Here is a 21,484-nt window from a genome sequence, read left to right as displayed (position 1 = left end):
GGCGTCAAACAAACCCGGAAGTGATCTACCTAGATGTGGCACCCGTCACATCAAGCGTTCTACATATGATATTTCAGTGATAATAATCCATTTTGACCAATACAGACCTATGTATCCCCAACACCAGTAACAACAATCTGTATCACACCACGTCACCAGTTAACTCTGTGCCGACCTATGCGGTTGCATTGTATTTGCCGCCATTGTGGGCCAGTGGTCGCCATTTACCACTAGTCGATACACCTGAGAGTTCACATGGGTTATACTGAAACGATGTCGTGTGTGTTAATATCGACATTCGAATGTTGATAAAGTAATGTTAGAGAGACGCATCAGAATTGTGAAGTTTGCGTGAAACTAGTATATTAATATACATGCCTACCTGTGTAAGATACTCCGAACAACCTCATCAATAAGCAGCGATTATGACACGTTTTATACGTCACAGTCAATTTCGAGTTTGTTCAGTTACGTTTTATGTAGATAATGAAGACGAGTAATTTTGTACATGTATTTCAGATCAAGCAAAATTATTTGATGTGATGATATTAATTGTTTGTGTATTTGACATAATATATATTTCAGGTAATTTTAATGGCAAACACCGGTACGAAACAGCGGTCCAGGGAGCGCTGCGGAATTTCCGTCCTTGTTGCTAGTTCCGTATGCTATTGTTTACATACAAAACGCCTTCGCGCTGTTGCGTACCGCAATGTGATAGTCGTTCTGACGGCCACTGTTTTACTCTAGATCCGGATATTTGCGTGAAATAGCCTACAAAAATAGATCACAATTGTCCATTTCCATCTATTCTGTAAATGCGTTTAATGCACACACGTATGCTTGATGATATTTCCTTGTTGATTTTGAAATCATACATTATAATGATTAAAACATTGCCCTTAAGCATAATGCACTCAATCTTGGCGCAAATATCTTAACAATCATTACTTTATATATTTTAGTAGTTGATGGACGGTTGACTTTTTGCAGATATGATGATCCTCCACAAGAATGTACTCCATGTACAGGATATGTATTTGTCTTATCGTAGACTGAATAGATAAAATATCTCTTTTGGAGTCATTGTCACTACTTCAAAACGCCAACGTCAGAAAATAGCAGCCTCGAATATTAGATGAAACAAATTCCATACGACGTAAAAGGAAAAATAGTGATGCAAATTATATGAATGGATCACTGAAAACCAGCAATGACACCAGGTGTTCGAAACACTACTGATACAATTTTCATTAAAAGAGTAAGTGCCACTAAGCAAGGAGGTGCGAACATTCTGTGTTAAGATCTAAACATGGGATAACATGTTGACAACTGATATGAGATATTTAGCACACTCCTCTGAATGCCTACCATAAAACGATGTATATAGGTATAATGATTGGAGAAATATTTGCAAGCAAAACATATCGTTACATTAAGTTTGGAGAAAGACTTGCTTTTAGAACCAAATAAACTGATAAATGTGGATAAATTTGCTTGGAGGGGAAAATCGAAAGCACCCCTCCTTAAGTAGAGCACCTTTTGATATTGAATATATCTCTGATACTAATTACACGCAACTTCATTTACGAAATTTGAAGATACCTAACGATCTTGAACTTTGAATAAGCAGACGTCCATCCATCCCGACCAATAGATTGATTATGCCTCACTATATCTGCATAGCTTCATCCCTAATTTTGTTTGGGAAAAGAGGAAAACATGTCCTCTTCTATTGGTAGAAATAAACTACTCACACATATGTTGTTAAAAGAGTAAGTGGCGGTAAGTAAGGAGGTGCGAACATGCCGTGTTAAGGTCAAAACATGGGATAACATCGCGCATGTTGGCAACTGATGTTTAGTACACGCCTGTGAATGTCTACCATAAACGTCTGGAATCAGATATAACGGCATATGATTGAAAACTATTGATAAGTAATCGACAATATTTTGCATCATTCATGTATGCATCAAACTCAGAATTTACAGAAAGAATGGCAATGGAATATTATGTTGATTTAGTAGCAATGCAATGATTTATATGATGCTATTGATTGTTTCAGTTAATTATTATTAACTGAAACAATCAATAGCATCATATAAAATTATGTTTGCGTGATCTGAAATACATATACAGAATTACTTGCCATCATTGTTTATATAAAAGTTAACTGACAAATATCTTGTACTAAACATAGCAATTTTCACCAGAAATATTGTTTTGAGAGATGATCCATGGAAATAGACCCTTCTGACGCTGAAAAAGATGGTCTGACCCCGTTTTAGCTGAAGAACAAGCAATTCTCGACGGAATAAAATATGTTGATCCTGAGGCAAATTCGATGCATTAAGTGTATATAAACACACAATGTCATTAAGAAAATGTAACAAAAATGTTGTATTTGGGATAACACTTTCTTCGTAAAGTACAGATTCTTGTACCTTTTTAGGTTGATCGCTGACTTTGTGTGCTGGCGATTAGGTGCCTCACTCTGGCAGAGTGGATTCAAATCCCGGACGGGACTCAAACGAAAAAAGTACCAGAATCTGTTATTATCCATAGATATACTTTGAAACTTTAATTCATTAAAGATAGCATGTGAACAATATTTTCTTAACTTATGGTTTGTGTACTCCAAAAAGAAATAAAATCATTAAAATAAGAAAGTGCTATCCCAAATATAACATTTGTTACATTAAATCTATATTTACAAAAACCAAAACTATGCTTCCTTTTCCACGTTGTAATTTTACGGCAGTGTTGTAGACATGTAAATGTCAGAACTTTGCCTCCAAAAGAATTTATACAGCTTTCAGGGCTAGCTTCCTCGAAAGGGGTCACCTATTACGACTGCGTGTGTGCAACTCAAGGAATCTCCTTGCTATGAATAATGTGCATGAGGAACCACCTCGAAATTGACTGTGACGTAAAACGCGTCATGATAGCTGCTCATTTGCATAATTCATCTATGTGTGGTTATTATTGCTTAAGGAGTTCATAGTAGGAGAATGGGATGAAATAGCCTTGATCTCTGTTGATAGATGGCGTTGTACAGAATACATATATAAGGTGGAGAACTTATTATGTCTATTGGCTTCATGTATTCATATGTATTCATATATTGTGTTCAATGTTCCTCATTTAGTCTTGCTTAACAACTGTGTAAGGAATATATACTGAAACGTCGCCTTTATAGGTGTTATCCATAAATTGTGTCTACTCTGTCTAACATGGGTGTGTTTAGGCGAACACGTTCGATTATTATCACTAACGGATGATGCGACGCCTGCCACATATTGACGGGTGACTTCCGGGTTTGTTGTCTCCTTTCTCCCCGGAAAGTCTGCAAGGTAGCAGGATAATGTCGACAACAGGGAACGTGCATATACGAGGGCTGGTCAAAAAGGTCTAAATCTAACAAACAAACCAACAATTGTCAAAGTGTTTTTAATTTTATGTTTCAACATAATCTCCCTGCCTTTCAATACATTTTTCATATCGATAGTCAAGCTTTTCATTTCCAGCCATGAATAAGTTTTACGGTAGCTTTGAGATCGTTGTCGTCATAGCGATTTCCACGAAGGTGTTCTTTCAGTTTAGGAAACAGGTGGAAATCACAGGTCTGGCGAGTATGGAGGGTAAGAAAGCGCTTCGAACCTACATTATCGCTCAGCAGCCTTTGCAGGTAGGGAAGTGTGAGAAGACCAAATACACTTGCAATTAACTACTCAAACAATGTACTACATTGACCAGTTCTCTTTGGTTTGGTCCACACTTGAAAGTTAGTCAGGCTTAAAACATTAAGCCCTCGTATCATTGTTACTGAGTCTTAGATAGATACGATTGTGCTGATAAATATAACCGCACACAAAGTCACGGGACACATATATTGTTTGGTGGAGAATGAAGCCAAACGAAATAAACCAATAACATAACAATCATGATCAGGTAGCAAATACTTGTTGTGTATAGAAACACAGCGACGCTTAGCTAGAATACTTTATTCCTATCTGGTTTTCATTTCTAATGCCTGGAAATGGATCAGCAGGACCCTCCAATTCCATGGAGACATGGCTCACAGTCCAGCACAATCTCGGTATCTTGCAAACTACATATAATTTTAACCATAGACAATGTAGATCAAGATGTCACAATATCTATCAACATCGGACAATCTAGTCCAACACTGGTCAAGCACAAGCTAGATATATAATATAATATCACAGTCTAGTTTGATATGTGGATGAAACATGAGTGAAGCTTAATGGAGACACTTCATATAAGAGTATATGAACTCACATAGCAAAATGTAATGTACTTTTGTTTCAAGTACACTTTTTCCTAAGGGCTGGGGACATACGTGTCCCACTCTGGCTATTTCATTGTACTCACCTGATCTTCGTCTATGCAGATGTTATTAAAAACAGTATGAGAGAACACATGAGTCATTTTCACATTTATAAAAGGATAAAATCTGTCCTTAGACGGGAAAAGGAGCGGTCGGGTAGCCTAGTGGTTAAAGCGTTCCCGCGTCACGCCGAGGACCCGGCTTCGATTCCCGACATGGGTACAATGTGTGAAGCCCATTTCTGGTGTCCCCCGCCGTAATATTGCTGGAATATTTCTAAAAGCGGCGTAAAGCCATACTCACTCACTTAGACGGGAAAGCGTTTCTGACCCATCCATTTCCCATCCAACTATAATTCGAGATTAAGAAAAAAATATGGGAGAAAGCACACATAGTTATTTTTACTGTGTTCTTTTGCATATGACCAATAACGACAGGTCGTAACTGACAAGCTCATTGGGAGGATTGCAAAACATATCGGGGTAGATTGGGAACTGGTGCAGCAGAAATGGACATCTCTAGGCCCAAGCGAGAAGCAGTTGTACCCAAAGACCCAAGATCCATTCCGCGACAAGTTGTTGCAGCATTCACCACATGGAAACAGAAGAAATCACGTCAAGCTACAATCATTGATTCAAATCTTGTGGCAGTGCAATGAGCGGTGCACCATCGACTGGGAAGGTGTCGAGAGGGTGGTGATGGGGGATTGGTGACTGTCTCTGTGACTATGAAGACTGAGAGGATATAAAACATTTTATGGATAACATGTTCTTCTTTCTAATGATACCACAGGGCTACTTCTTGTCTCTTTACATTCAACTCATGTAGGTGCAAAAAATAGTCGTTATAAAGAAGTTGTCATAAAAGTTATAAAGAAGTTGTCATAAAAGAGGTTTCTTACCTCTTCTTGTAACTTGGTACTGATATGACTATTCACAATGTGGACGATACCTATTGGTTATATACAGTTCGGTGAAATGCATTAAATACAAACTAACAGCTTCATGTACCAGACAACTTATTTCCCCGTGCGGCATACGAAATGTTGATTAATCTCGATTCGGATGCAAACAGAACTGAGCAAGTAATGTTGGACATATTCAATTTTGGGAATAAATTGTATTGCATTTCAAATAATTACATTTACAACCAAGGTAGAATACATAATAAGAGTAGTCATGTAGGGCCTGTATACAACGCTTGAAGTTGCCTGAATTAGACTTAAACGTGGATATTATCATGATAATGAACAGAGGGTTGTAGTTGGTTGCTTCCATTTCTTGCGATAACAATGGATTATATTGTTTTTGTTTGCAGTGTATTTGACAAATATCTGAATATGGTTAACTGCATGGTTGTATGTACAAAATCCAAACATGACAGTGTATTTTGTGAATTCTAGTTTGATATTTAGATTACTATTGATAAATGTTTCAACCTGTAACCAAACTCCCTGACGTGTTCACATCAACAATAGATACGTGATAACTCTTCTCTACAGCATTTCCAGATTGCAGAAATATCACCGACTAAGTAATTCTTTCTTTAGATTGTTCTGAAAATGAATTTATCTTGAAATTCGAACAGCTTACCGTCCTTTGTACATTTTCTCTCGTATGAAACATCTTTCCAATTAATAGTAGGATGAAATAAACCATTCACGTATTCTGATACTTTAATACATATGTCACTCGTGCTTTTTTGTCATAAAAGATCCCAGATCCCTTTTCGTATGAGAAAAAAACCGGAAAAAAACATTGTTGACGCTTTAACGACTTAGATGTAGTGATCTGTTTGTCATGACAATTTTCCAAGCTTCTATCTTCCAAGAAAGTCCAAAATTGTTACGTTTATTTTATAACTCTGATTTTATTCATAACTCTTCAAAGCTTAAAAACCATTTTCATTACAACTATCTCTAATTTAATACCATGATGAAACAGTGAATATAGACACGATAGTACTTGGTGTAATATTCATTCACAGTCTGCTAGTGGCAAGTGTGTTGAGAGTCCCACGATCAGTGGACGGAAGGCCACCATGCTAGAACAAGCAGTATTGAGTAAGTGCTCTTGCAAAGCCCTGTGGTTGATGTTCATAACGGTTTTTTTTATGATATCACAGAAGCAGATTGAATGATAAATGATTGATACAACACTCTGATGGTCAGGATAACAGTTTTATACGCACTCCTTTTAGGTCAAAACGAATTGATTGTTTGTTTATCGAATGACAGAGATGACAGATCATATTTATTATAAAACAGCATTACTTATTTTAGAAGATGCACCTTTTCGGGACGCCCCAGACAAAACCAGGTTGCATCCTGTTCCCTTAAATATATCTGGGCGATAGGGTATCCTAGTGGTTAAAGCGTTGGATCGTATAGCCGAAAACGTGGGTTCGATTCCACACATGGGTACAATGTGAGAAGCCCATTTTACGGTGTCCGGAATATTGCTAAAAGCGGCGTAAAACCATACTCACTCACTCACTTAAATATATATAAATAAATACAATCTCAGACCTCTGATGACTGTGTCATTGATCTTTATTACAGTTAGTACTTACTGTTACAATACTTATGTGGCAATGTCATCAATGTCCACCATATAATGCAAAATGATTATCATTAGTTGGATAACCTTAATATCATAACGTGATACCGAGGTCATTTCAGTGACAGGTGAAGCTACAGTACAGGTTATATAATCTTGAAATACTAACAGTGTGATGACGTCAATCCCAAGAGGAATGACAAATTACACATAACATAGGGGTTAGTGATGTAGTATGGTAAATCAAGCTGAGATGTAATAAGTGTGTTCAAAGGTCGATGTTGTGTGGACAATTAAAGGCTAGTCAAGACACACATATTATTTTTTACATGCATTTAGTCCTTGTAGAAATAAATATTAGTTTGCACTTTTCAATGATAGGTCCCACTGGTGTATGTTTTATGTTGCTAAATCGAGCCCTGGTGAATATTGATTATTTATTTTGAGTCATATTCGGGATAACTTTCTCATAACAAAAGCTTGCAACACATAGAGGTCATACATAAGTGTTTATCAATATTCACATATTTGGCATCAAGAGTCGTATATCAGCAATAAATACAATTGAAAATACAGTCCCAAGTACTTAAGTGTAGTTTGACTTTACAACAAATTTATGAAGTAATTTAGAAATTCAAAACATACCCTCAACAACAATCACGAGTTGCTTTTTAGCTTCATGTAATGTTAGTCTTGTGATGTGTTCTATTTCTACCCTGTGCCCATCCTGTCTCGTGCATAGGCTGCGCATCTGCACTGCGCAAGTGTCACATGTGCCGGGCGCTCAGGTGTGTAACTGTAAGAGTGTGCAATGAATGAGATTGTTATGAATCATGAAGAGATCTTAAAGTTAAAACTGACCAACACAAGAGTCATTGTGTCTGTCAGAACATTTGCGTGTATCTTAACTAATGTATTTAGTTATAACATTTATATTATCAACTACTTGCCTTGTACAAAGCGGAAGTTACATCAAAAGTGTTATTGACATTTCATTCCAAATAAAATAAATGTCTTTAGAGTGTCCTGTTTGAGTTGATTGAATTATTGTGTTACAGTAGATCCTCGATATGTAACGTTTACATGCATCTGTTTTGTACTTGCTGTAGATATAAGTCGGGAGTTGTCAATTTGCTTAAATTAAACGTTTACATGTTTGCAGCTTGTTTATCTCTTATGACTATACACCTTGCTTCTTCATTACTTCTGATAATTAAGTTACTTGTCCCCATATCGTGAAAAGATCCTATGATCCCGATCTTGATTTGCCCCTGCCAGTTCCTATGTGTGCTGACTTGATATCAGCACACTTCTCTAGATCTTAACCCTGGAAAACGACTTCAGACTCAGTAAGTGTTAACAACTTGTTAAATCCCATAACGTGAAATCATTCATTTAAGCCTTTGATGCTTTATATAATGGGTCTCAAATGCTCAAAAACACGACAGATACAGTGTATGCATGAAACCTTGTAAAACCATATAAATGCCTGGCTCATCTTAGCCAGCCACAAACTCCCAATGAGTGTTGTTGAAGGCTTTCAAATTTACAAGCCACACTCGGGTATGCAAAGAAAACGCGGTGTGGTAATTTAAGACGAGAGACACTGTGTTGAGAATGTGAATAATAACGGCATGGTAGGTCATTCCCATCCAACAGATCTAGCTGTGCAGCGTTTTTTTCCGACTGTTGTATTAAACTGTTGATGTCAAATTCGGTGCCATGTGTATTTTTAAGATCATTGCATGTTTTACGTTTAAGCCCAGGGCTTCCATTTGAATAACTATTACTCAATAAGAAGTATGGGCAAATTCCGTAATTTAGTAGTAGGATTCTCGGTGATTTTCGATATCACTATCCTGAAAGGGACATATTTGTGTATCATGCAATAGTATTGCCTGTTAGTAATGAAGTTCAGTTTAACCTACTTGAGCAGCCCGAGTGAACCTCGATTCGTCAGAAAACATCACATTAGCCCGACGTAGATTATCCCAGTGCTGACGTTCCCTAAACCAATGACGCATCAGATTCAACCGACGTGCACTAAGTTGTGGGATTTCTCACAGTCTGGGCATGAACCCTTACACCAGTTGCCGGTTGCAACCGGTTCCTGTACTGGGTGACAGTTTGCAAACGGTTTCTTAATGTCATTGTTCAGACCAATCTGGCCTTGGCTGGAGTGGTTGCCCTTAGGCGTCCAAAGCGGCGTCGTTCATCGACGTTATGTGTTTGTTGGTTTTGGGTCCACAATCTGCTGACGACAGATTGAAAAATTGCAACATTCCGGCAACGAACGTCTGACGAGTGTCCACCTGTACCATGCCTATGACACGTAAACGTTCAGCACGTTGCAAACGTCACATGATCAATGCTGTTACTTCCTTAATGATTAAATGTGTCTTTGAACGTTTGGTTCAAAGAAGACAATATGCGCTTGCTCACAACAGAGTCTGATACCATTGTATTGTTTGTTGTTTAACGCCACAATCAGCAAATTTCCAACTATATGACGGCGGTCTGTAAATAATCGTGTTTGGACCGAACAATCCAGTGGTTGATATCATGTGCATCGATCAACGCAACTGACGAAATAACTCGGTGGCAAGCAGACAGAATAGAGAAAGGGCAGTACGCGTGCCCACGTGTGTATCTGTGTATGTGTGCGTTTATGTGAGTGCGTACATTCCAGCGAGCACACGTGTGTGCCAGTATGAGTCTACCAAAGTGTTTATATACCAACGTTATCACATAGTCGCAAAGAAATTACCCCATACCTTTCATAGGCTGAGTGAGAGAGCGTGTTAGATTTAACGTGGCTTTGAACAGCATATAAGTTTATAAGAGTGTCAGATTAATGCTGGAGCTTGGTCCGCCCTAGTAAAGAGCTCGTAACTTGTAATTCCGCTTGAATTATTCCCTGAATAATAACAGGGCAGTCACGTGACATGAAACGAGGGTTCCCGTTCAGTGCGTGTGCAGCTGCACACAGCGATATGATTATAAAAGGGTTAGAGAGAGGGTGGCATATATACATGCCTTGCTACATGGCGATCCAGCAGAGTGTCACAAGTAAAGGGAGACAACCCTACAAAGTGTTCGTCTCGTTTGTCTTGCCTGTTAAACGGAACCAAATGTTTAGTTTTCCCATTAGACTTCTCCAGTTGTGTTATAGTTTAATCACACATTAAACTGACATGTCGTGTACATATATACATGGCTGGTCTTGTGAGTACATCAAAATCACAACTTTGAATAGCTTCAAGTTCAGTATTCGAAAATAGGATATTTAAATTCTACACGGATTGACTCTTGCTTCAAATTATCTGTAGACAGACTATAATTACTGACAACAATTAACGCGACATAGATAGAAAACCAAAGCGGTCGGAATATGTAATATTGGTGAGCAAAAGTAGACAAATGCAAGAAAAGAAATCCTAAGCACAGATATAAAACTGTTTAATATGAAGGTACCATTCATACTCCAACAACGGATAGCTCGATATATATGCTCGTCATTACAGATCAATTGCACATATAGTGCACAAATGATTATAACATTGGCTTCATAGTCCATTGTTTGGTAACAAGAAGTAAAAAAACACTTTTATGACAACATCTTTTTAACTTTTATGACAACTTCTTTATAACGACTATATTTTGCACCTACATCAGTTGAATGTAAAGGGACAAGAAGTAGCCCTGTGGTATCTATAGAAAGAAGAAATTGTTATCCACAAATGTTTTATGTCCTGACAGGCTTCATGTTTATAGAGACAGTCACCAATTCCCCATCACCAATTCCCATCACCAATCCCCCATCACCACCTCCTCGATATCGTCCCAGTCGATGGTGCACCGGTCATTGCACTGCCACAAGATTTGAATCAATGATGCAATTGTAGCTTGACGTGAGTTCTTCTGTTTCCATGTGGTGAATGCTCCAGCAACTTGTAGCTGGATGGATCTTGGGTGTTTGGCTACAATAGCTTCTCGCTTGGGCCTAGAGATGTCCATTTCTGCTGCTATCAGCTCCCAATCTGCCCCGATATGTTTTGCAATCCTCCCAATGAACTTGTCAGTCACGATCCGTTGTTTTTGGTCATGAGCCATTGCCCGGAACCATTCTTCATATGCAAAAAAGAACACAGTAAAAATAACTATGTGTAAATCATTCTCCCATATATTTTTCTTAATCTTGAACTATAGATGGATGGGAAATGAATGGCTCAGAAAAAACTTTCCCGTCTAAGGACAGATTTCATCCTTTTATACATGTGAAAATGAGTAATGTGATTTCTTCTCTCATTGGAATAGCAAGAGTGGGAAACTTATGTCCCCAGCCCTTAGGACAAAGTGTACTTGAAACAAAAGTACATTACAGTTTGCTATGTGAGTTCATATACTCTTATATGAAGTTTCTCCATTAAGCTTCTCTCATGTTTCATCCACATATGAAACTAGACTGAGATATTATATTCTATAACTAGTACAACAAGTGTTGGCCTAAATTGTCAGATATTGATAGATATTGTGACATCTTGATCTACATTGTCTATGGTTAAAATGATATGTAGTTTGCAAGATACTGAGATTGTGCTGTGAACCATGAAAGCCCAGTCAACATACCAGGAATTGGAGGGTCCTGCTGATCCATGTCCAGGCACTAGAAATGAAACCCAGAGAACAATGAAACATTTTAGCTAAGAGTGGCTGAGTTTCTCTACACAACAGGCCTGTGCTACCTGATTGCTATGTTATTGGTTTATTTCTTTTGGCTTCATTCTCCACAAAACATCACCTGTGTCTCATGACTTTGTGTGTGGTTATATTTATCAGCACAATCGTTTCTATCAAAAACTCAATAAACAACGATAAACTTACAGTCTATTGTCTGAGTTCTAGACGTGGTAGGGGCGGTCGGGTAGCCTAGTGGTTAAAGCATTCGCTCGTCAGAAGACCCGGGTTCGATTCCCGACATGGGTACAATGTGTGAAGCCCATTTCTGGTGTCCCCCGCCGTGATATTGCTGTAATATGGCTATAAGCGGCGTAAAACCATTCTCACTCACTCACTCATTCTAAACGGGGTGGGCGACCGGGTAGCCTAGTGGTATAAGTGTTCGCTTGTCACGCCGAGTACCAGGGTTCGAATCCCGACATGGGTACAATGTTTGAAGCCGTGATATTGCTGGAATATTGCTAAAAGCGGCGTAAAACCATACTCACTCAGTCACTATCAACGTGGTGCCAAGGTGTGCAAATATCCCCGTTTTCTACAGTTGACATTATCCAGCCACCTTGCGGACTTTCCGGGGAGATACCAAACAACAAACCCGGAAGTCACTGTCTATATGTGGCACGCGTCACATCAAGCATTCTACATATGATACGATCAGTGATAGCAACCCAACGTGTATATCCTAAACACACCTATGTATCCCCAACATCGGCAACAGCAATCTGTATCACACCTCGTCACCAGTTAACTGCGTGCCGACGTATGCGGTTGCATGTATTTACCGCCACTGCGGGCCAGTGGTCGCCATTTACCGCAACGTGATACGTAGGAGAGTTCACACGGGTTGTACTGAAATAAGGTCATATGAGTAAATATTGACATTTGAATGTTCATCAAGTAAGGTTAGGGAGAAGCATCAGAGACAGAACTGAGTGAAACTAGTACATACATATATATATATATAACTACCTGTGTGTGATACCACTACGCATTTTTGTCCATGCAGGAAATATGCAAATGAGCAGTGATTATGACGCGTTTTACGTCACAGCCAATGTCTCTTTTGCGTTATTCATAGCAAGGAGATTCCTTGGTTGCACATGCGCAGTCGTAATAGCTGGCTCCTTTCGAGGAAGCTAGCTCTGAAAGCCTGGAGGCAAAGTTCTGACATTAACATGTCTACAACACTGCCGTAAAGGTGAAAAAGGAAGCATATAGTTGTGTTTTTTAAATATAATTTTAATGTAACAACTGTTATATTTGGGAAAACACGTTCTTATTTTTATGATTTTATTGCTTTTGGAGGCAGAGTTCTGATATTTACAATACTGACGTAAATTTACGAGGTGAAAAAAAGAAAGCATTCTTTCTTTTTAAAAATATATATAATTAATGCATCGAATTTGCCTCAGGATCAACATATTTTCAGTGGAGAATTGCTTGTTTATTATAATAGGGCTTGCTATAAGCGGATGAAAGACCATGTCATTCAGGGTCAGAAGTGTCTTTCGATTGATCATTTCTCAAAACAATAGTTTTGGTGCAAATTTGATGTTCTAAATTAAGTTATTTTCTAGTAAAATTGTATATAGTAATAAACTAATTGCTTCGGTTAATTTTTATTACTTATATCAATTGTATTGCCGACAGAAATAAACCTTGGTTTCCATTTCATTCATTCTGTAAATGCGTGTAATGCATACATGTATGATAGATAATATTTCATTATCGAGTTTGAATTTATATATCGTCATGATTAAAACGTTAAGCATTAGGCACTTTAACTTTCAATAAATGTGTTAACTAATCTTTATACAGTAAACTACGGTTATAACGAGCTCAAAGGGACCACTAATTTTAATTCGTTATAACTGTAGTTCGCTCTAAGCATATGTACTACATCCATACAGAAAATGGACGGCACCAAGAAACAGTTCCTTATATGCAACAGTTCGTTATAAGCGTGTTCGTTATAAACGTAGTTTACTGTATTTATACATTTTAGTTGATGATGATCGATTGACTTATTGCTGTCGAATACAGTATATGTGTACTGAACATAAAGATCGAACATAGATACCTTGTTTTATCTTATACTGAATAGGGAGTATTTTTAGGAGTCTTTGTCACAATTTCAAAACCGTAACGCCAGAAAATCAGTCAAGAATATCTGCTGAAACCAATGGGCGTAAAAGGCAAAATAGTGATGCAAATTATATGAATGGATCCCTAAAAGGATGAGGTGAAATGGGTTTTTAACGTCGCGTCCTAGATCATTGTACTCATATAGCGACCTGCATGCACGTGTGTGTGTGTGTCTCTCTCTCTCTGTGTTAGTGTGTTAGTGTGTGTTAGTGTGTTAGTGTGTGGATACTGACTCCGAGCCGACCAGTCCATGTTTTAACAACAAGAACCATTTTTAAACGTCTTTTGGTATGACGCGGCCGGGAATCGAACCCACGACCGTCTGCTCTCAGGGCGGACGCTTTATCATTAGACCACGGAGGCGGTCCGGGTCACTGTAAACTGTACTTGTTGTTACCCTGTTTTGCGGTATGGAAACCAATTGTTGCATACATTCCAGAAAAATTCAGGTTGCTCTATTGTCTTCTTTTATCGTCATGAAAGTGTGTCGTGTTCATTTTTTGGTATTGAGTTAAAACGTTGTGAATATGAACCCATCCAAATGAGGTGACACGGGTGGCCTGCCCAGTCGTCTAAAGCCCTGTTTATAGAGCCAAATGTTACTCACATGAGAATATTTACTCCAAGAGTATATTTGCTTATAAGTAAATATACTTTTGCACGACCTCTTGAGGTGAAGTAAATTACTCCTGGAGTATATTTGCTTACGTAAACAAATGCGTTTACACGTCCACTTTTACTTAGGTGAGTATATATACTTACGTAAGTATATTTACTTATATAAGTAAACGTGGTCGTGTAAACGGGGCTTTGGGCGCCGCGATTCGCTGTGTAGTGTTGCGTCCCTGGGGTACGCCAAATACCTATGATTGTGGGTTCGAATCCCAGTTCGCCCCGATTATGTGTCTAGGTTTGTCAGCACCATACCCGTGCTCGTGGGTTTCACCGAAGTTGTAAACGTCTGAGACCTGCATCACTTCGGGCTTTCATAAAAGCTGACATAAATATAACTGGAATACTGTTAAATGCGGCGTTAAACCAATTTCTCTCTCCCCCCCCCCTCTCTCTCTCTCTCTCTCTCTCTCTCACTCACACACACACACACACACACACACACACACACACACACACACACACACACACACACACACACACACACACACACACACACACACACACACACACACACACACACACACACTCAAATGAGTTTCACCATTGGCCCTACATAACCTACCACCTCTCTCATTTTGTTTGGGAATCCCTTCCAGGAACGCATGTATTGTACTATGAAACTTAAAAGAAAACAACCATAAGAAGCAGGCGTATAAAAATGACGACAATTTATTATCAAACACCACTTGAAACAGAACTGTTTTCATATCTTATTATACCTCTTTCGCATACAAGTTACGCCTGTGAACAACAAAACATTGACTGTTTCATTTGTTCACGGTTCCTAAAGTGTGTCTAGTCCATATTGTTTCCGTTGATGAGGATCTTCTCTATACCATCCCAGTCCACTGTACAGAGGTTATTGCACTTCCACAGAACTCGGACAAACGCCTCTAGAGTAGCTTCGGACCCTCTCGCCTGCAGCCATTTCAGGAATACATTCATCATTTGCGAGTCAGGGGATCCCGGATTTGCCTTCTTGAACTTCTCTACCTGGGCAGCAGTTATGTCGAGTTCCATTGCCACAAACTCCCAGTTTCCGCCAATAAAAGGGACGAGCATCATCAGTGACTTCTGGGTCAACTTTTGTCGTTGTCGGTTTTCCGGAACAGACCTCCGGAACCAAGCTTCATATGCAATAAAATATCACAAAATAATTCATGGATTTGTTCTGGGTAGTAGCATTGAGATAAGATTAGATTTGCTGTTACCCTCTCATTACATCCATTTTTATAACCTAGTTAAATTAAACATATATATGTATATTACACGGATGTCTACATCATGTGCACCATGTTCTTTTGTTTGTTGTTTAACGCCGGAGTCAGCAGTATTCCAGCTATATGACGGCGGTCTGTAAATAATCGAGCCTGGACAAGACAATCCAGTGATTGACATCATGAGCATCGATTCCTGCAATTGGGATACGATGTGCATCATGTATCATCACGATCTGGATACATTAATACCGTTGTTTCACTGGTTTGTCTATATCTGCACCTACCCGTAAGTGATGTCTCCTCGTTTTGATATCCTGTCTATATCTACACCTACTGGTGTGAAGCCTCCTTTCGGATGTCGTTCCAATCTCTATATCTGCACCTACCCGCATGTAATGTCTCCTCATTTTGGTATCCTGTCTATATATACACCCATCCGGATAAAATGCCTCCTTGTTTTCGTACCCTGTCTGTATCTGCACCTACCCGCAAGTAATGTCTCCTCGTTTCGGAATCCTGTTTATCTACACCTACCTGGTTTGAAGCCTCCATTTGAATGTCGTTCCAGTGTCTATATCTGCGCCTACCCGCAAGTAATGTCTCCTCGTTTCGGAACCATGTCTACATCTCCACCTGCCTGGTTTGAAGCCTCCATTTGAAAGTCGTTCCAATGTCTATATCAGCACCTACCCGCAAGTGATATCTCCTCGTTTTTGTACAGTGTCTATATCTATACCTACCCGGAAAACATGCCTCCTCCTGTTCCTGACTGTGACTGCCAGTATCTTCAGAGGCCCCAGCTCCGTCACTCTGAAGGAGATGGCACAAGTGTGCAGTATGTATGGTCTTGTTCAATGTACACAGCTAAGTATAATTTCAGCATCACCCGATTGTCCATGTAGCAGTTACATAAATACTAAAGGGACTGAAGACATTTTTTTCTGAAGTGATGGTAAATAGTATGGTACCACAACAGCTGAAGGAGCAGGTTACCACTTTTTTGGGCAGTGTCAAGTCACCGTGAGTATGAGAGGAACCAAACCGAGCTCCTTTCTACCATGCGAAGTGGAACGACTCAACACCCTACCTGAACACTGTCACGTTTCTTACTCTACGCCATCAATCTACTGTTTTTTAACACACATCCGAGACGTTGATCACCATCCTGTTTAACCTACTATCTAACCATTCTATCAAGTTTCACGCATTCCAATTTGAACTCTGGTGCCCAAGTCGCCTAAGGTGCTGGAATTCGCGGTCAGAGTTGCCTCCCTTCGGCTCGCCAGAAACCAATGCTCGTGTTTTCGAATTCCAGGTTCGTCTTGTGTGTTGCTCTTCATAACGTTTTCGTGTGGTAGTTAATCCATTAATACCGCAGCATAAATATGTGTTGTGAGTCGTACTTACAACTTGTAGAAGAGCGCAGCAGACTTACCGACATATCTTCTTCTGTACTGCTGAAACAAACAACAGTCAATATAATAAGACAATCTCTAGGATCGCAGCAACAATACCACAACACAGGCAATACCACAACACAGCCTCTTAGACCACAACAGTCAATATAACAAACCACAACAGTCAATATAACAACACAATCGCTAGGACCACAAGTCAATATATCAACACAATCTCTAGGACTAAAACAGTCATTATATCAACACAATCTCTAGGACTAAAACAGCCAATATATCAACACAATCTCTATGATCACGTTACAAAAGTCAATACCACTACACAGTCTCTTGGACCACAAAAGTCAATACCACAACACAGTCTCTTGGACCACAAAAGTCAATACCACTACACAGTCTCTTGGACCACAACAGTCAATACCATTACACAGTCTCTTGGACCACAAAAGTCAATACCACAACACAATCTCTTGGACCACAACAGTCAATACCACAACACAGTCTCTTGGACCACAAAAGTCAAAACCACTACACAGTCTCTTGGACCACAAAAGTCAAAACCACAACACAGTCTCTTGGACCACAACAGTCAATACCAATACACAGTCTCTTGGATCACAAAAGTCAATACCACAACACAGTCTCTTGGACCACAAAAGTCAATACCACAACACAGTCTCTTGGACCACAAAAGTCAATACCACAACACAATCTCTTGGACCACAACAGTCAATACCACAACACAGTCTCTTGGACCACAACAGTCAATACAACTACACAGTGTCTTGGACCACAAAAGTCAATACCACAACACAGTCTCTTGGACCACAACAGTCAACACCACAACACAGTCTCTTGGACCGCAACAGTCAATACCACGACACAGTCTCTTGGACCACAACAGTCAATACTACAACAGTGTCCATGATTACAACAGCCAAATTAACAACACAGCCATTGGTGTCAAACCCGTAACTTTATGTTAAGGTATAGACGTCACTAGCACGTATGTCTGTAGGGCTAACACCATTGTGAGTTTTGGCAGGGCAGGTGCACTGTGTCTCTATTGTGGCGACATCGTATATTATCACTTCAAAACGTTTATTTGAAACGCACACGACATCACAGTATCGTCTTGTTACACATATGATGAGGAGTGTGTTTCATGAAGCGCTTATAGGACATATATAAAGTCTCTACTAACCGCTTTACTGACCTGGGTTGGCGAGGGTGTCGGGGTGGGTAGTTTCTCGTAGCGTACCGCCGTTACCTCAGTGTGTCGCTGCGCAAATCGTCACAGCATGGAGAGAAATACTTCCTGGTGGGTTTGTGATGTGAAAAAAAGAGATATACGGGGCTGTACGCGAGTCAGTTAGCTGAATGAATAACCCACCATTGAATTGTTACGATGTTTTCTTTCCAAGTTCACCAGTTACATAGATTTATTTGAGAGAAATACTTCTATGGGACAATCATATCAATTGTGTGACCTACCACATACGTGGATCAATGGGGCTAGGGGTCCCTTTCAGAATCAGATTTAACATTCATACAAATTAGTTCATTTAGGTACAGCACACACTCCCCTGAAGCAGGGTTGTTATATTAATGAAACGCATGACCCATATTAGTCTCTTTATTTATACATGAAAAGTTTATATATGACAGATATATTTTTCCAGAATTTAATTGCCCATAATTAGGGGTGCATATAAAATACGAGCTTGTTCTATCTCCACTTTTGGGCAAAATTGACTTAAGGTTCTAGGAGTGAGTGAGTGAGTATGGTTTTACGCCGCTTTTAGCATATTCCAGCAATATCACGGCGGGGGACACCAGAAATGGGCTTCACACATTGTACCCATGTCGGTAATCAAACCCGGGTCTTCGGCCACTAGGCTACCCGACCACCCCTAAGGTTCTAGGATCACCCAGGTGATGACTTTGTTCTATGTCCTGATGAAGTTTCACGTCATTATTGTGAGGAAAATGGGAATTATCACTTAACAGCATTGTGTTAACTCCAGCTCTCAGTTCAAGTCTGTTCCAAGTGAGTATCTCCTCTGGTCACGTGATAGAACATTTTGAAATTGACAAGATGGATGGACGTGATGTAATATGTGAGTCTGATATGCAGGTTTGCGTCGATATTATTCTGTATTTACTATCACTGAAACTGTACACTAATATGCAGGGCTTCAACGGGTCCAAAAATATGGACTCGGGTACCCGGGGTAAGACTCGGCTCGTGCTCGAGTACCCGCAATTATCTATCTGTTCAGTAAAATTGGCAATTATCCTAGCGTATACAAAATGAAAGAGTCACAATGACCTCGTAGATCACTAAGAAAACCAATGTGATCGCGTATCAAATAAGATACCTTTGAAATTTGTGTTCTGATTCGCTGAAGCTTCTTTAAAATAGGAAGTGTTAACTTGAGAAAAGAAATCGTTTACATCTCAATGTAACACACGTCATGTTCAGGGTGAAAAATATTGCACGCGTGATCGTCACGTGATGTAAGTTGCGATTGGTGATTGGCTGGATTTTGGCGGGCTGGCTTCTGAGGTATAAGATCAATTGATACCAGCGCCGAAGGAAATTGTCAATAAATGACAAAATATAGATAATAAGTTAAAAGTAACATTTTCAATGTTATCACAAATTCAGAAGATAGTATTTACCTTTTTCTTAATTGAAAACAAAACATTGAAAGATTACTAGGCTTGTAAATTTATAGTTGACTTTTATAAGACGTTCTCCCGACATTTGAAGAGATAATTAGAATGAGATACAGTAACACAAAGTTAATATTCAATAAAGTGATGTCCAGTTACATATATCTTATGAAACTATTGAATTAATAATGATCAACGTTACGACGCTAATTTAGAATGAAAAGGTCTACTGCTTGCGACAGTTTAATAGTTTCGTAAAACATCCCTTTTAAACAAGAAATAAAGTACGTTTTAAACCAGGAAATATCCTTATGAAATGGTGTAAATAAGTGTATTGTTTCGAAAATTAACTAAAAGAAAAGCTATTGTCACTTTTATATGATTTAATTGATGACCCATGAAAAAGAAAGTTACATAAAGACACGTTTCTATTTACTTATTGAAAGTGGACCAAATTAGGGTTATATCTGCCTTGGTCGAGTACTCGTCCCACTAAGCTCGGCCCGTGCCCGAGTACTCGAGTACTCTTTGAAGCCCTACTGATAAGGGTACGGTGTTTCAGTAATATCACTAACCCGTGAAGATCCAGGGTAGAATGGGTCTTCAGCAACCCATGCTTACTGTAAACAGCAACCATGCTTGTCGTAAGAGGCGACTAACGGGATCGGGTTGTCAGGCTCGCTTAAATTACTTGGTTGATGCATGTCATCATATCCCAATTGAATAGATGGATGCTCATGATGTCAATCACTGGATTGTCTGGTCCAGACTCCATTATTTACAGACAGCCGTCATATAGCTGGAATATTTCTGAGTGCGGCGTTAAACAACACACAAACAAAAATAAGTTGGTATAAGAACTCAGTGTCCCTCCATCAAGTCACAAGGACTGGGTCACATGATGTTACGTGAAGATGCACAGGTAGTGTTGAAAGGGAAGTTCAATACTGTTGCGATGGAAAAGTTACAAAATATGTTATAATCGATTTCGGTTTCTCCATTTCGATATGAGTTTGTCACGTGGTAAAACAAAAACAAATATGTTTCATTTCATAAGAAATACAAGATTCTATTTTTTTAAATGTCTCTTTGATATGGAAATATACAGTAACATGTCCTTACTTGTGTTCCAGGTGTTTAAACAGAGGAGCAAAAGAAACTACACCTCCCAGTTGATTTTATCATATATGTTCAATATACAGTAAACTACGGTTAAAACGAACTCAAAGGGACTGCTAATTTCGGTTCGTTATAACCGTAGTTCGTTATAAGCATATATACAGCATATATACAGCAATGGCCGGGACCAAAAAATAAATTCGTTATATCCGTCAGTTCGTTATAAGCGTGTTCGTTATAACCGTAGTTTACTGTATTTTCAATTGAAAATATTTAAACTTAGCAATATTATATAAAAAATAACTTTACTGGCACTTAGTCAGCACTCATAGATTAATTCCACAGGGTTTTATTTTTTAAAATATATTTAAACCTTTTAGAAATTATCAAAAATAAATTCGCATAATACACCCCTGTTGATGAGTATCTTAAGGAATCTTATCTTAAAAATCAATTCATTTACACCTTTTCGAACATCGTAAGGGTCACGTGATTGCAAATTCATTTCCTTCCTAGTCTTCATTGAACCGTTTTGTTTTTACACCAAATTACCCTGCCACAGATTACTTTTTAGAAAATGTT

At 38.9% G+C, this 21,484-nt stretch overlaps 2 protein-coding genes across 3 annotated transcripts; both read right to left on the bottom strand.

Moving 5' to 3' along the window:
• Positions 1-10,138: 10,138 nt before the first annotated feature.
• LOC139475752 (FAS-associated death domain protein-like) lies at positions 10,139-12,667 on the bottom strand. 2 transcript variants are annotated; one of them, XM_071258955.1, is made up of 4 exons: positions 12,619-12,667; positions 12,342-12,498; positions 11,539-11,575; positions 10,139-11,036 (listed from the first exon to the last, which is right to left on the bottom strand). In XM_071258955.1, exons 3-4 carry the CDS (start codon positions 11,564-11,566, stop codon positions 10,717-10,719), a joined length of 348 nt encoding a protein of 115 aa, XP_071115056.1. In that variant the 5' UTR covers positions 11,567-11,575; positions 12,342-12,498; positions 12,619-12,667; the 3' UTR covers positions 10,139-10,716. The 2 variants fall into 2 exon arrangements, with proteins under 2 accessions (XP_071115056.1, XP_071115057.1); XM_071258956.1 differs by lacking the exon at positions 12,342-12,498 and having other exon boundaries at positions 12,619-12,663.
• A 2,470-nt stretch (positions 12,668-15,137) lies between these two features.
• LOC139475759 (death domain-containing protein CRADD-like) lies at positions 15,138-18,399 on the bottom strand. Its single transcript, XM_071258962.1, has 4 exons — positions 18,321-18,399; positions 17,125-17,146; positions 16,430-16,499; positions 15,138-15,596 (listed from the first exon to the last, which is right to left on the bottom strand). The coding sequence occupies exons 2-4, from the start codon at positions 17,128-17,130 to the stop codon at positions 15,265-15,267; spliced, it is 408 nt and encodes a 135-aa protein (XP_071115063.1). The 5' UTR covers positions 17,131-17,146; positions 18,321-18,399; the 3' UTR covers positions 15,138-15,264.
• Between the last annotated feature and the right edge of the window lie 3,085 nt (positions 18,400-21,484).

The sequence above is a fragment of the Haliotis cracherodii genome, unplaced genomic scaffold (genome assembly GCF_022045235.1).
Source record: "Haliotis cracherodii isolate W230 unplaced genomic scaffold, xgHalCrac1.p SCAF_3, whole genome shotgun sequence".
Lineage (NCBI taxonomy): Eukaryota > Metazoa > Mollusca > Gastropoda > Lepetellida > Haliotidae > Haliotis > Haliotis cracherodii.
Note: the sequence above shows the minus strand (reverse complement) of the source record. Positions and strands in the feature narration are given on the sequence as shown.

Coding starts and splice junctions, on each gene's coding strand:
- LOC139475752 (XM_071258955.1), bottom strand. CDS start 11,566: ATGGATCAGCAGGACCCTCCAATTCCTG. Junction 11,037..11,538: donor GCAGGACCCTCCAATTCCTG/GTATGTTGACTG, acceptor TTGCATATGAAG/AATGGTTCCGGGCAATGGCT.
- LOC139475759 (XM_071258962.1), bottom strand. Junction 15,597..16,429: donor GGAGGAGGCATGTTTTCCGG/GTAGGTATAGAT, acceptor TTGCATATGAAG/CTTGGTTCCGGAGGTCTGTT.